Here is a 15979-nt window from a genome sequence, read left to right on the forward strand (position 1 = left end):
ACGTCGCACTAACTATTAGGTGCTGATGTTTAGGATGGAGACGTTTTAATGATTGGTGGAAGGATGCGTGATGAAGATGGTCTTGTTGATGAAACCAATAGTCTAGGACTTGCATTTTATGTAGATATGAACTTTGGTGCATTCCTGAGATTATCGTGTTAGATATATGTATGTCTCCTGAAATACTGAAGCTTCTCATCTCCTTGTTTGCCTCGTGCTGTGCATATGTATCTATGTGCATGCATGCTTTGCCAGCTCAACTGCAATGGTGGGGGCATTGAAAAAGTGCGTTCTTCTGCAGGAATCTTTTGTGGATTCACCAGATGTGCAGCTAATGCGTTTCGCAGATTATTTTGGAAGGGCTTTCAATGCTGTTACTCCTTCCCAGTTTGGATGGAATAAAATCCTGAAAGAGCCGCTTTCAAAGGCTGTGGAGGTCAGATGCCAAAACTGAAGTAACAAGTTAGGTGGTACTGTAGGCGCAGAGCTGCCAACTCTGCAGATTTCTGCAATGAACTAAAGGTTCTGTTTTATTGTTTTTTCTCAGATTCCATTGTGTTATATTCCCGAGGCTGTATGTAAAACAGCCACTGATTGGTTAGCAGCAAGGCCTATTAGTGCCCTTGGGGACTTTGTTATCTGGGGGTTGAATGATGTCGTTAATGATATGCAGCTCCATCAAGGAAGTCACAAGGGCTCAAAGCCTGGATCTGTGCCTGTTTCCTCAAAAACAAAGGTGTCTTGTCTTTATTGTTTTGCTTCATTAGATTGATATGTTTTGGCCTGTTCTGGTTGTCCTGATAAATATTCCGTGGATAACTGAACTTTTAGCTCTGTGGCCTTTGTACAGGTAGGTGTTTTAGCTGTTTTAGCCCTTGTTTTGCGCAAGAGACCAGAGGCCTTACTACAGAAGGCAGCTTTTTTGAGGACCAGTCCACAGTTCCAAGGTCAGGATAAGTTAGTAATGCTGGCATGGGCCTATGGACAGGTGGGCTGGTGTTATTGATTCCTCCTTTCTTTATTGCCTGTTGCGAACGGTGTTAATGGGGGTTGTCATACAGGTAGCACAGGGAGACTTGGTTGTGGGTATGCAGTTTTGGGTGCAAAACTTGCTGCCACTAGCATGTGGAAAGAATGGTACACCAGTATCTAGAGATATTACATTGCAGTTTGCAGAAAGGTGACTTTCTTGTTCTATGGCAATCGATTTTATATGTGCATGCTCGCGCATGCATGCGCGTGTGCACACACACACTCTCTCTTTTTTTTTGTAAATCACACACACACAGGCGCGCACTTGCCCAGACGAAGTAGTACCTGGTCATTGCTTAAGGTTGGATGGCCTGAAAAACCAGTTTGAGATGGGACGTAGGTCAAAACAAGCACGACATTTTTTGATTCTGCTTGAAAATGTATATAACAAACCCATAATACTACGGGCGGTTTCCACCCTCTGAAAAAAAGGGTTGTCCCAGGAGCAGATTATTTCCTTTTTTAAAAATTAAAAATGGCGTCGCCCATGGTGTGAACAAGGCTTGCCTTGGAAACAATCACATGGCGATATCTTCTCACAGAAACTGAACGCGGCCATTCTCCATCTACTTTTTATAGCAATACTCCTAGGCAGAGTTAAGCTACAGTTCTCGCATGAATTAGTATGGCTTATTTATATGAGGCATGTGTTAGTAGCTAGTTCTACACCCACTATTGGGCATTGACGACATCAGTTGGGATGTTGTGGTATTTAGTCAATACTATGCATGATGGAGCTATTGTCTTGTGGGTGACTACCACGGGTCTATACCTTGCACTTTCCTTTTAAGGGTGAATCTAGGCTTATCCTGGATTCATCTAGGTATATTTTTTAGTCTTATAGCGGACATACAGACTTCACATTGTAAAATTTTCGTCCAAGTTACGACCAGTTTGATATTGTGTTAATTCTTTCTATCTTTTGTGGTGCGTATGCCCTATCAACTACCTCATTTTGTTCTAATTTTTCCGATTTAATGCTTCTTTTAGTGCTAGGCTTCATTATAGCTGAGTCTGCCCTTGATCTCCAGAGTCATGACAGAAACTCAGTACGCTGAACTTTGTGTCGATGTATGCTCATGTGTGTGTGTGTTGTGTTTGGGTCGTGGGAGCATATGTTAGTACCTAGTTCTACACCCACTATTGGGCATTGACGATGTTAGTGGGGATGTCGTGGTATTTAGTCATTACTATGCATGATGGAGTTGATGGTTATATTGTCTTGTGGGTGACTACCATGGGTCTATACCTTGCACTTTCCTTTAAGGGTGAATCTAGGCTTATCCTGGATTCATCTAGGTATATATATAAAGGCTTAAGTACCTAAACAAAATTATAAATTTGCCATACCATTCTTAGCTCTAATTTCACATAATCCGGGCTCGAATCCAATCGAGTACAAAGATACGAGCCATCAAAAGATACAACCGCCGGACCTATTGGAGGAGCACGTGATCTTGAGTCGTCTCCCATGAAGTATACTTAATATGATCATTCTCATGACGGAAAAATTGATGACCAATGAAGCTAATGCTCCCTCCTCCTCTTCTCAGGTGGATACTATCTTCAACTTTGCGTAATTGTGGTCTTTTAGATACAACATGCAACCTTAAGCGATGCTAATCATCTCGTGACTGATTGCATAATTAGTTTTCAATAAATTCTGCAATAACAACTTTCAAGAAAGGGCATGTATGCGTTCTTCTCGTGCCGTCTTTCAATTTTACCATTCGTGTAAATAAACATGAAGTACTACTTAAAACCATTAGAAATTTATTAAAAAGTGTATAACTTGTTTAAAAAGCATACATGCTAGTCATCTTGTGACTGATTGCGTAATTAGTTTTCAATAAATTCTGCAATAACAACTTTAAAGAAAGGGCATGTATGCGTTCTTCTCGTGCCGTCTTTCAATTTTACCATTCGTGTAAATAAACATGAAGTACTACTTAAAACCATTAGAAATTCATTAAAAAGTGTATGGCTTGTTTAAAAAGCATACATTTCAGGGAATTTTTTGTTCAAATATTTTGTTTTTATAGTCTGCTTATGCATGGCCTTTTTTTTTTAGCTTTGAAAGGTAAGAAAGTTTATAAGCACACAATGCTTGAATACCTTGATAAACCCACAATAGGCTATGGAATACTGCTTTTTTACTTGTCAGAAAAGCTAAATAGACTAGTACACATACACTATGCTGTGACAAATTTGTAGCTTTCACAACATAAGAGATATTATTTTCCTTACCATATTCAAGCTTACATCAACTAAGTAAAACTCTACTGTACTGCTCCTTGAGTCTCCCCTCATCTTCCAGACGTGAGAGCTTAGGCCCAACTCTCAACTGTTGCATAAAGTTTGCAATGAAGTCCCAAAGAACAATATCAAAGGCATTTTCAATGTCAACTTGCATGACCAATACATCCCGTCGAGTGTATTTCGCATATTTCATGCCAATGATGACATCCACCAGGTTATCAATAATTTGAGGATGTGGAATGAAGCCATATTGAGATTGATGTAGGCCTTCATGTAGGAATCTTGAGTTGATTAACAAGCATTGTAGCCATCAATTTATATACCACAGGTATGAGGGTAAGTGGTCTCCAATGAGAGAGCTCTTCACATAGCGCATGCAACTTGAGTAGGCCTTATTTCCAAGAGGAGGGCAGTTCCTGCTGCTCTTAGTCCGTATTCATCATTATCAGCAGTGGCAACTTTAGGTCATCCCAAAATGACAAGAAAAATTCTACAGTAAGACCATCTCAATCCGGAGCTTTCCAACGACCCAAATCAAGCAAATTGGCATACAATTCTGACTCAATGAAAACAACTTCCAAGTCTTGAGCGTGTTGCATTGAAAGAATGGGAGTAACATGCGATAGAAACAAATGACGCGCTTGGCGAGCTTCTTGTGTGGGAGGTAAAGGAGTTTCAAGGATCTTGCCATAATGAGACTGCAAGGCTTGTGCCAGCCCAGATAAGAAGGAGGTCCACTCCCTTGATGAAAGTTTAATTCTCTTGATAGCTTGAGATTGCCTAGAATAATGCAAATGCTGGAAGAATTGTTTAGAAGCACAACTTGTGTCTGTAGAAGCCTGTTGGCGAGCTCGAGTCTGCCATTTGGCCAATTTCCTCTCATCATTATGTCGTAGCATAGTGCAAGCAGGTAGTAACTCAATCATCTGAGTCTCAATAAGAGAGGAAGTGTTGGCCAAGTGCATTAATATGTGACAAGTATCTTTTGCTTGCTTAACTTGGTCTCTCAATTGCGACAAATAAAGCCTACCATAATCTTGGACGACACATTCAACACGCATAACAAATTGAAACCAAGTTGTCCATATCAACCATAGTAACAGGGAATGGCCGTTTTCAGGTCTCCGTTCCCCGTTCCCATTCTAAGTTCCCATTCCGAATCCCCGTTCCGTGTTTCAAACCCGAGTACCCGTAACAGGGAATGGCATTTTGTGGCAGTTGCCGTTCTGCGTTCCAGTTTCCGTTCTTGGTAACTATGATATCAACATATGCATCTGAGAAGTCAAAGGCGGGATGATGTCCACAATCATAGTGCGAAGAAGTTCATGCTTAAGATAGCATTATTGACATGCAAAAGGCGTTTCTTGGGTAGGGAGTCATTGGCAAAAAAGGAGCCGAAGTGCAATTTCAAGTAGATGGGAGCATGATCAGAGAGACATAGGGTATAATCAATCCTCATATCACACACAAAGTTATCATATTGCTGCATATTGAAAAGATACGAGCGATCCAATCGAGCGCGATACATAGATCAAGCATTATGTTGAAATGTGAATTTTGGGTCGTCGGCATGCAAAAGGGGCCACAAATCCAATCCATGACAAGTCAACATAAAATGATCCCATGATTGACGTTCCACATGAAGCATGTGAGAGTGCCCATAGTATTATCCACAAGATTTGGTGCATTATTAAAATCATCAGAAAGAAATGCATCAGAATGCGAACAATATGAGGAGAGAACACTCCATAACCGTGCCCTATGAGCAGATGCAGTGTATGCATATAATCCTCCAAATTTAAAGACTTCCCCATTAACAATACATTGGATGACCATCCATCTCCGATCCGGATCATTGAAAGCCAAGGTCGGGAAGAGCTTATGTCCAACAAGCATAAGCACTCCAGAAGAGCCAATTGATCCTGCATAAGCTATCCAATAGCCCGCAAAGTAAGATGTTTGTCTGGCAAAATGATGTTGTTTATGCTCTTGAAGAACAACTATGTCGGCTTTACATGTATGTGAGCCGCCACTTGTCGTGATTGCATAACCCACATACATTATATGAGATGCAATTTGAAGAACTATGCATCCTTTACAATATATACAATGTGCGAGCAAACAAGAAAGGAGACTAAAGTACTGGTGCCCATTCGCACATCCTCATGTGCGGTGGGTATTTACATTTGGAAAGCAGGAAGTGTCTGCAATTGAGATTCCTTTCCTTTGCCTTTATTCGCCCCAGCCGTCGAGGTGGAAGCTAAAGCACTCTTGATTTGTACCTCAGGAGAAGTTTTCAGAGGTTGTGGAGGCTGAGGGGAAGGGGCAGTTGAAGGAGGTGGTTGGAGATATGATTCTCGAACATTCGGACTTCTTAGGACCAAATTTGCCACAATGGAAGCAAGAATTTGCAAATTTACCAGATTTGAGTTTGAATGGGCGCTTTCCAACCACTCTATCCCCACAACCAACCGAAATTCTTGCTGGTGTAGGGATGAGTGTCCCACAAAATACAGAAACAATTTGTGTTTGCATCTAGCTTAGGAGGGCAAATGACTTTGGCCAAGTGGGTAGTAAACAAGGGAACAAAGTGATGCCAAGTGTGAGGAAAATCCACTACCTCGACCCAAATAGGGCACTTATGGCGAAAAAGGCTCTGATAGTCCTTAATGAGAGCCCAGGGCAATATATGAGTCAAGGAGACTTTTCCAGCAAAGGCACCTCGAGCAGCCATGTCTGCTAATAAGACCTCATAAAATCCTCTCGTGCTAAAGTAAAACCCCCGGATTGGTTGCCGTTTAAGCGGAAAATCAACCCATTGGCCTACATCGTGAGCAGTAGGCATTTTATCCGGGAAGAAGAGAATCACCGCATTAAGGGCATATTGAGCAATAGGATTCATAAGCTCCTGTACAGGAATGTGCACTTTCGTGGCAGGAGCAAGCCCTTTCGAGGCTCGGTGTGCATCTTCAAAATCCTCATGTGAACATTCTTTGATAAGACTCAAGGCATCTGAAACCGGCCTGTTCAATCCAAAAAGGGCGGTAGACTTTACTTTAAACCTTGATTTAGCTTTCACCCATTATTAGTCGTCTATTGTACCTGTACTTTCAAGACACAACAAAGGGGAGAGGGATACAGGCTGCTAGATTGCACCTGTATGAGTAGACGGACACCAGATTGGCCCCTAACTTAGGCGCCCCTTTCGGTATTTCTTTATTGTTAAAAAGTGGGAATAAACGCTGAGGTTCCCTACAAGCTGCCCCGCACAAACTCGGCTGAATTTCCACTGTTCCAGCCCGATTTCGGCAGCATAACTGTACTAGAACCCTTCACGGTCAGTATTCCCACGCATTGGCCGACTTTCCCGACGCATACGGGCACTTTGCAAAACCTGGCGAGAATCTGCAGCACGCTGAATTCTCTGTTTTCAGCCCTGAAAATGCGCCAAATCACCTGTACAACGGTCCCCTTGCGTCCCCGAACCTCCTTGGGGTATTAGGGTCCGTTTAGGGCCAAAACCCTAAACCTGCAAAAATACACAGCAGGCTGTAATTTACTGTCTCGGGCTCCGTTTCGCGTGCCGGTCGCATCCGTAGCAAGTCCTCGAGCTCCCGCACCTGTAGGGCTACTTGCCCTTTGAATAGGACGAGATTTCTGGCATGAAACCTCTCCGAACTCACCTGTGCCTGCGAGGGGATTAGCCGCTAGCTAATCCAGTACCTGTGCAAGAGGCTCTTGCCTCGGCAATCGCGCATGAACCCACACAACTGTACATTGGTCAAATGAAGAGCCCACTAGAGGGGCATAACATACTGCCAAAGGGGAGAGAGAGGGCAGTGCGTAGCGTGCAGGGCATCACTCCTGGCACCGCACTGTACATAGGAGGGAAAGCAAGCACTCCATAGCTCTTAACCTGTGACAAATCTGAAAATGAGGCTCTCCCCCTCCTAAATTCAGCGCCACTTCTTGTTGCATGAGGCAAGTGCACCAGAAGGTGCCACTTGGCACATTTATAAGCATTTTCCCGTTTCGGGTTGCCGTCTAAAAATATCCCAACCGGTTGCCCAGTTGACTTCACGGCAGAGTAAGAAAATGTTCCCCTTGTCATTCCGGAGGTAATGACGTCAACACATTTTCAGGTCCCAAAATAGCAGTTCCCTAAATTTTAGGAGATGCTGCCATTGTATCTTTCTAGGTCATCCGACCCTCTTTGTACACTGCGGCCACATCCAGAACTGAAATGTAGCCTCTGTAGCAAAGGATTCCACTTTGGCTAGTCAATGACCCCACTTGGCTAACCATAGTCCTTGTCCAACCTTAGTGCTCTCTTGCCCTCAGGCCTGGACTCCCTCTGGACAGTTCCACACTAGCTATGCAATGCAGGGCAGTTAGATTTCCCGAGGGGTGTTTCCAAAAAGTGAAAGTAAATAGATAATAAGAAAGAAATCAACAAAAAGGATAGATAGTAGTCACACATTGGTGACATACCCCCCTCTTGAAATCTCAAACGTCCTCGTTTGCATCTATGTCGTACATGCTTACTATCAACACTGATGTATTCAACACCTGTCGACACATATACGACACATACATGCTCATTGTCAACCCTGGTGTATTCAACACCTCGTCGACTCATGTATTGCCTGCGTGTGAATCCTGTCCCAATGACATAGTGGTAGCTTCGCACTGTGCCATTGCTTTGAGTCACTAACTTTCCAATGACAAAATGGTAGCTGCACATTTTGCCACTGTCTTATAGTACACGTTGGATCCCGTAACACTTTCGAGCATACCCAAACCGACAGTTTAAGAATGCAGTTACACATGTACTCTTCAATAGAAGGAATCACTGTATCCTTGACAAACTGACAAGAAATACTCACTTCTATAGCACTAACCAAACTTTTGGACATTCCATAAGAGCAATTGCCAAACTGACAATCTGTACAACTCTAACATTCATGTAACAGGTATTTCATTTGAGCTCACTTTAAATACCTTGTACATCATTTGTTTCAGAAGCCATTGTCACACTGACAATCCATGTAGCTTTGAAACTCAAGGGGTCAAGGTAGGTTGCAAATCGAAGGCTTCCATGTAAAGTGATAACACAGTTGGTGACTCTGCAAGTTCACCTTCTTCCATCCACTTAGCATCCATTGGTGGATAGTTTCTGAACTTTACCAAGTAACGCCTAGCAACCTTGCCTTTAACTTTCCTTTTTTTGTGTGCCAAAATTTGTTCCGGGACCAAGATCTCGTCAAGTTCCTCGACTTCCGGCTGATCTTCAGCTGGCATATCTTCTGGCACATCACCCACATAGGGTTTGAGAAGACTCACATGAAACGCATTGTGAATCTTCCAACTGTCAGGCAATTTCAGCCTATATGCAACATCACTGATTATGTCGCATACTTGAAAAGGCCCATAGTAACGCATGCTGAGCTTTGGAAACAGTCTTTCCTTGCCCTTCATCTTCTTTAACCTTGCCTTTTCAAAGTGTAAAAGCACCCAATCACCAAGTGAATATACCACTTCACGACGGTGACGATCAGCTGCAATTGTACAAGAAGGCCACTTTGACCTTCTTGTACATTTCATCCATGTCCTGAACATACTTATCTGCTTCAAATATCTTGTCCTTTGTATGCAGTATGGGAGGAACTTTCTTGCCACCTTCAACTATCTCAAAGGGTGCCTTGCCAGTTGATGAATGCACTGTATTATTGTATGCATACTCCACCAATGGCAAATACTGCTCCCACTTTCCTTTATGCTCTGACACATAACACTTCAGCAGATCTAGGACAATAGAATTTGCCTCTTCTGACTGCCCATCTGTTTGAGGATGAAATGACGAAGAGAATTTGAGCGTGGTGCCCATATTCTCAAACAAACCTCTCCAGAACAAACTTGTCATGTGTGGATCACGGTCGCTAACAATCGACTGTGGCATGCCATGATACTTGAAAATATTGCTCATAAACAAGCGTGCCATCTGATCTGGCTTTATCTTCTTCCTGACAGGAATAAAATGAGCCTGTTTGCTGAATCTGCAAATAATGGTCCAAATACCATCGTTTCCTGTCTGCGTTCTCGGAAGATCAAAGATAAAATCCATAGCAATACTTTCCCATGGTTTATCTGGAATAGGTAGTGGTTGCAATAACCCTGGTGCCTTTTGCCTGTCAAACATGACCTTTTGGCATATTAGGCATTCTCGCACAAAGGCATCCACATCCCTTCTCAATGTAGGCCAATAGAAGAATGTCTCAACCGCTTTAACTGTAGCATCGATACCACGATGCCCTGCATACGGTGGGACATGACTCTCTTCCATAACTTTGTGTCGCAATGGCTTTGTGACACACAATCTGCCATGCATCATCATGAACCCATCTTTGAGAAGATAGTGTTCATGACGTTGTCCATCCATTAGCTGCTCGAAGACCCTTGCAAAATCTTCTTCATTTTCATACTGTTCTCTCATATCATCAAGTTCATGATGATAAGGAATTGACACAGCTGAAATTTGTGGCTTCCTTGACAAGGCATCAACCACAACGTTCTTCTTGCCTTCCACATGCACAATCTGAAAATGAAACATGGACAAAATATTTGCCCATCGCATATGCTTCTCAGATAACTTTGTCTATGTCAAGAAGTATCGCAAGGTGTGATGGTCCGTTTGGACAACAAAGTCTGCACCTAGCAGGTAGTGTTTCCAACTTAAGAGCGCATGAATCACAGCCAGTAACTCTTTCTCATAGAGCTGCATGGTCATCTCTGGCCCTTGCAAAATTCTGCTCTCATAGGCTACAACCCTGCCATCTTGCATTAGCACAACACCAATGCTACTACCGCAGGCATCACACTGGACCACAAATGACTTCCTAAGATCTGGCAACACAATGACTGGATCTGAAGTCATCTTTTCCTTTAAGAGATTAAAAGCTGAAATCTCTTTTTGAGTCCATCTAAAGGTGACTGCCTTCTTTTGAAGAGCATGTAAAGGTGAAGCAATCTCAGCGAAATTTCGGATAAACCTTCTGTAATAGGAGCATAGTCCCAAAAAAGTTCGGACATCATGCACCGTCTTCAAATTTGGCCATGACTTGATTGCTTCAACTTTTGCAGGATCCATTCTGACACCATCCTTTGAGACAATGTGTCCCAGAAAGTGAATCTCTTCCAGAAAAAACTCACTTTTCTTTGCATTGATGAGCAACCTATGACTGCGTAGCTCTTTGAACACAATGGCCAAGTGATGCCTATGCCCCTCTTCATTCTTTGAGTAGACTATCATGTCATCAAAGAATGTACCAACAAACTGCTGGTGTGGACGGAAAATTCTGTCCATCATCCTATTGAACGTAGCAGGAGCATTTGTGAGACCAAAGGGCATCACTAAAAATTCGTAAAGGCCAAACGTCGTTCTAAAAGCAGTCTTGTGCACATCCTTTGATCTAATGCGGATCTGATGGTACCCACTCTTTAGATCTATCCTGCTAAACATAGCTGCTCCTTCTAATTTGTCCATAATATCATCAATTCTAGGTATAGGGAATCTATTCTTGATGGTATTCTTGTTCAGTGCACGGTAGTCGATGCACATACGCCATGAGCCATCCTTTTTTTGCACCAACAACACTGGAGAACAGAATGGAGATGAACTGGTCTGAATCAGCTCCTTTTCTAACAACTCCTGTACTTGGCCCATTATCTCTTTCTGCTGAGCCGCACTAACCCTGTACGGAGGCTTATTTGGTGGGCTACTGCCTGGCACCAAATCTATCGCATGGTCCTCGGGTCTCTCTGGCGGTAACTGAGACGGTAATGAATCAGAAAAACAGTCACTGTACTGTTGTAAAAACATTGACCTTTCTTTATCTAGCACAGATAAATTTGATTCATCACAATCTGACACTTCACGTGCAAAAACCAAGTACGCAGAAAGATGCTTTTTCATTACAGAAGTAATAGCAGAAGCTGATACAGTAGGAATAGACTCCCCTTTAAGCTTTACATCGAGAATATGAGTCTTTCCCCTGCTCTGTATAGTGATCTTTTTGTTGTAGGCATCCATGATTCCCTGTACACGAAACAACCAAGGAATACCTAACAACACATCACATCCATCCAGTGGCATGATGTAAAATTCTTCAGCATCTACATAGGACTGGATATGTAGACGCAACTTTCCAATGATGGGTGTCACAGCCTCTGTATGGCCAGGACATGCCAAACCTGCCTCTGTTGTATACCCCATCTCTTCAGGTCTGATTCCCAACTTTGAAGCCAATTCTGGGGAAATGAAGTTGGCTTTGGCACGTGGATCAAAGAAGATAAGCACTGTTTGATCCCTGACCTTTCCCCATGCTCTGCAAAGCTCACTTGCATCTGAATTTGGCTTGTCTCCCACCATATCTGGCACTAGACCAGCCATGGGCTTCTTTCCTTTCTTGTCTTCCTTGTCATCAGAATCAGCTGGCCTTTTCTTTGTAGGACAGTTGTAAGCAATGTGGCCAGGCTGCTCACATATAAAGCATTTGTTCTCTGTCCTCAGGACCTTCTTTTGCTCTTCTGACTTGCGAGGAAAACGTCTTTTCCATTTCTTCGCTGGTCCTTTTTCTGATTCAGCCGTAGCTTTATCTTTCCCTGCGTTGGCTGACTCCTGAGTCCCTTTAGGAGCCTCATTGGGAACGTGCTTCTTGGCTGAATTTTTCTTGCCTGATCCTGCCTTGACGCCAGTGTTAAATTCACAATCTTCTCCCTTGAGCAAACCATTGCCAGTGTTTGCTACCTCGATGAGCTGCGTCAAAGTAGTGACTTTTGTCTTCGTGCAGTATTTTCTCAATCCTTTGGGTAGGCCACAACACTATTTTTCAATCTGTTCTGTCAATGGCACAAACCTATAGGAAGTTACCGGAAGTAGAGCTTTCCAAAACTTCCGATTGTAATCATCCAGATTTCTGCAAGTGGCAGCATTAAGCTGGTGCCATTCTGTCATGACATCTGCTTCAAAGTCATCAGATAACCATGCTGTTGCAAAAATCTGCTTGAAGTAAATCCATGTGGACGGAGCTTGCCCTTGAAGCAATAAAGTTGTCCACCATTGTCCCGCATTCCCTGTCAAGAAAGTGGCTGCCTTGCGGACCTTTGAAGCCTCTGTAAAGTTTCCCCCTGCATAGGCCTTGTCAAACTGCTGGAGGAATGAAAGAGCCTTCTTCCTATCATCAAACCCTGTAAAGGTCGTGAATGACACACCTTTGCCACCTTCTTTGTACGGAGTTGGCCTCTCCAGCGGCGTTAAATTGTCATATGGAAGTGACTGAAACATGGGAACACTATTAGGATTCATCTGTGTTCCTTGGCCGCTATTAACTTGACCTGGAAATGCCATATTTGGCTGCTGATTTGTAATTCCAGCCATACCAAAATTTGCTTGTGGCATCCCAAATTGGCCGTGAGTGCTCTGAAACCCTGGTTGCATACCCATGACACTGTACGTGGGGTTAGGCATCATCGTTTGAGCACCCCCGAACACTGTTCCTACTGTTCCTGGCGTGTAAAACTGATTTCCAGGTGCATGACCAGCCATGCTCTGGAATACGGATCCACCTCCAAAATAGCCAGGGTGTACTGAAGGTGGTGGGAAGACCTGTTGCATAGCCTGTAGGTTGCTTCCCTGCCCATTAGAACCAGCTATAGGCTGCTGAAAGGTGGCGGGCTGAACTGGTACAGCCTGAAAGACTGGCATCTCAGCCACCTGTTCTTGCACCTTAGGCATAGGTTGTGGAGACTGCATGTTCTCCGTCAAGTGTACAGGTGTTTCCATTGACTGTGCGGTATGAATCACCTGTGCTTGAGCCTTAACAGGCTTTTGAATATGATCCAGTGACCCAACTTGCTGAGACGGAATAGGAGGTTGCAGAAAGGCTAAAAATCTCGGGTTCTGCATTACTTGTGTGAACATAGCCACAACAGTAGCCAATTGGGTCCTGAATATATCGTCATCTGTCTGTGGTGGTCTTGACGACTCACCCACTTCATGTGTCTGTTGACCCTGTGAAGAGGAAACCTCTTCAGTCACATCATCTGGTCTGTCAGCCATAATTGCTATTCCCTGTGTATAGTCTATGATCCCCTGTGTCTTCAAGCCCAAAACTGCCCAAGGCTCACTTCTATGGGAAAAAGTGATTTAATCCCGTCGATGGAACCATGAAACCGGCCTGTTCAATCCAAAAAGGGCGGTAGACTTTACTTTAAACCTTGATTTAGCTTTCACCCATTATTAGTCGTCTATTGTACCTGTACTTTCAAGACACAACAAAGGGGAGAGGGATACAGGCTGCTAGATTGCACCTGTATGAGTAGACGGACACCAGATTGGCCCCTAACTTAGGCGCCCCTTTCGGTATTTCTTTATTGTTAAAAAGAGGGAATAAACGCTGAGGTTCCCTACAAGCTGCCCCGCACAAACTCGGCTGAATTTCCACTGTTCCAGCCCGATTTCGGCAGCATAACTGTACTAGAACCCTTCACGGTCAGTATTCCCACGCATTGGCCGACTTTCCCGACGCATACGGGCACTTTGCAAAACCTGGCGAGAATCTGCAGCACGCTGAATTCTCTGTTTTCAGCCCTGAAAATGCGCCAAATCACCTGTACAGCGATCCCCTTGCGTCCCCGAACCTCCTGGGGGTATTAGGGTCCGTTTAGGGCCAAAACCCTAAACCTGCAAAAATACACAGCAGGCTGTAATTTACTGTCTCGGGCTCCGTTTCGCGTGCCGGTTGCATCCTTAGCAAGTCCTCGAGCTCCCACACCTGTAGGGCTACTTGCCCTTTGAATCGGACGAGATTTCTGGCGTGAAACCTCTCCGAATTCACCTGTACGTGCGGGGGGATTAGCCGCTAGCTAATCCAGTACCTGTGCAAGAGGCTCTTGCCTCGGCAATCGCGCATGAACCCACACAACTGTACATTGGTCAAATGAAGAGCCCACTAGAGGGGCATAACATACTACCAAAGGGGAGAGAGAGGGCAGTGCGTAGCGTGCAGGGCATCACTCCTGGCACCGCACTGTACATAGGAGGGAAAGCAAGCACTCCATAGCTCTTAACCTGTGACAAATCTGAAAATGAGGCTCTCCCCCTCCTAAATTCAGCGCCACTTCTTGTTGCATGAGGCAAGTGCACCAGAAGGTGCCACTTGGCACATTTATAAGCATTTTCCCGTTTCGGGGTTGCCGTCTAAAAATATCCCAACCGGTTGCCCAGTTGACTTCACGGCAGAGTAAGAAAATGTTCCCCTTGTCATTCTGGAGGTAATGACGTCAACACATTTTCAGGTCCCAAAATAGCAGTTCCCTAAATTTTAGGAGATGCTGCCATTGTATCTTTCTAGGTCATCCGACCCTCTTTGTACACTGCGGCCACATCCAGAACTGAAATGTAGCCTCTGTAGCAAAGGATTCCACTTTGGCTAGTCAATGACCCCACTTGGCTAACCATAGTCCTTGTCCAACCTTAGTGCTCTCTTGCCCTCAGGCCTGGACTCCCTCTGGACAGTTCCACACTAGCTATGCAATGCAGGGCAGTTAGATTTCCCGAGGGGTGTTTTCAAAAAGTGAAAGTAAATAGATAATAAGAAAGAAATCAACAAAAAGGATAGATAGTAGTCACACACTGGTGACAGCATCCATAGTCGAGCTCTCCATGGATGGATTTCTGGCGCTTGTAGATACACTGTTCAATCAAATCCATTGGTCGAAGAAATCACACACCCCAACCTGTGGCTAAATAACATAGCACACACCCACACACACCACGCCTATACACATCCACACACACGCACACTCCCTCCCACACACACACACCTCAACGTGTGGCGAAATTACATGACACATCCACACACCACGCCTATACACTTACACACACACGCACATGTGGAGAGCTGCCAGAAGATGCTGAAACGCCAATTTTGGTGACGATGTAACAAACTTGGGCACCCCAAGTTGAGAATCTAGCACGACACACCAGAGAGAATCACTTAAAAGTACTTCACTTTAATCATAGTTCAATTAAGTCGACACGGCTCGGCGTATGTGCCCAAAGAGATTGGCCCCAAAGACTGGCGCCCCTTTCAGTATTTCTTTTTATATTAATGCTTGAGCAAAGTACAATTGCCCGCAGGTCCTCTCTTCTTGAAGGCTCGTCAGCACAACTGAGCCAGAGAGTGGCCCTTCGATCTTATTTAAAGGCCTTAAGCCATGGAAAAGCAGTTATATGAAATTCTTCATACTCAAAAGCAAAGTGCCCCAAAAGCTGGTAGCGTTTTTCAGCTAGCGCAAATTTCAGAATTCTGTACGCTGCCACGTAAGCACTGTCAACACGATTCCCGGCTGTCCGTACAGGCAGCTAGCGCGTTTTTCGGTGGGTCCGTACAGCCTGTCTGCCGTCTTCAATTAAATTCCTAGTGGCCCTTGGGGCCTTGTGGCAGGTGCCCATAAGTTGGAACAACTTATGGCATCTAGACTTTGTCATTAGGTCATGTCCGTCATCATACCCCCGTCTTGAAAGAATTGTAATCGCCCTCGATTACGCTTGCAAAAACGGACAGAAGCCATAAACCAGTTCAATAGACACTTACTCTTAGTATCGACGCACTAGACGGACAAATCT

General features: G+C 44.1%; 1 protein-coding gene across 1 annotated transcript in view; it reads left to right on the forward strand.

The window, feature by feature from the left end:
* Positions 1–15979, forward strand: part of LOC147451296 (uncharacterized) — a 73010-nt gene that overhangs the window by 32306 nt on the left and 24725 nt on the right. The window contains exons 2-5 of the mRNA XM_086520280.1: positions 302–436; positions 548–736; positions 851–988; positions 1062–1180. Coding sequence (XP_086376406.1) covers positions 302–436; positions 548–736; positions 851–988; positions 1062–1180 — 581 coding nt within the window. The remainder of the gene's footprint in view (positions 1–301; positions 437–547; positions 737–850; positions 989–1061; positions 1181–15979) is intronic.

This window comes from Adiantum capillus-veneris, chromosome 9, assembly GCF_014529385.1.
Source record: "Adiantum capillus-veneris isolate H3 chromosome 9, ASM1452938v2, whole genome shotgun sequence".
Taxonomy (NCBI): domain Eukaryota; kingdom Viridiplantae; phylum Streptophyta; class Polypodiopsida; order Polypodiales; family Pteridaceae; genus Adiantum; species Adiantum capillus-veneris.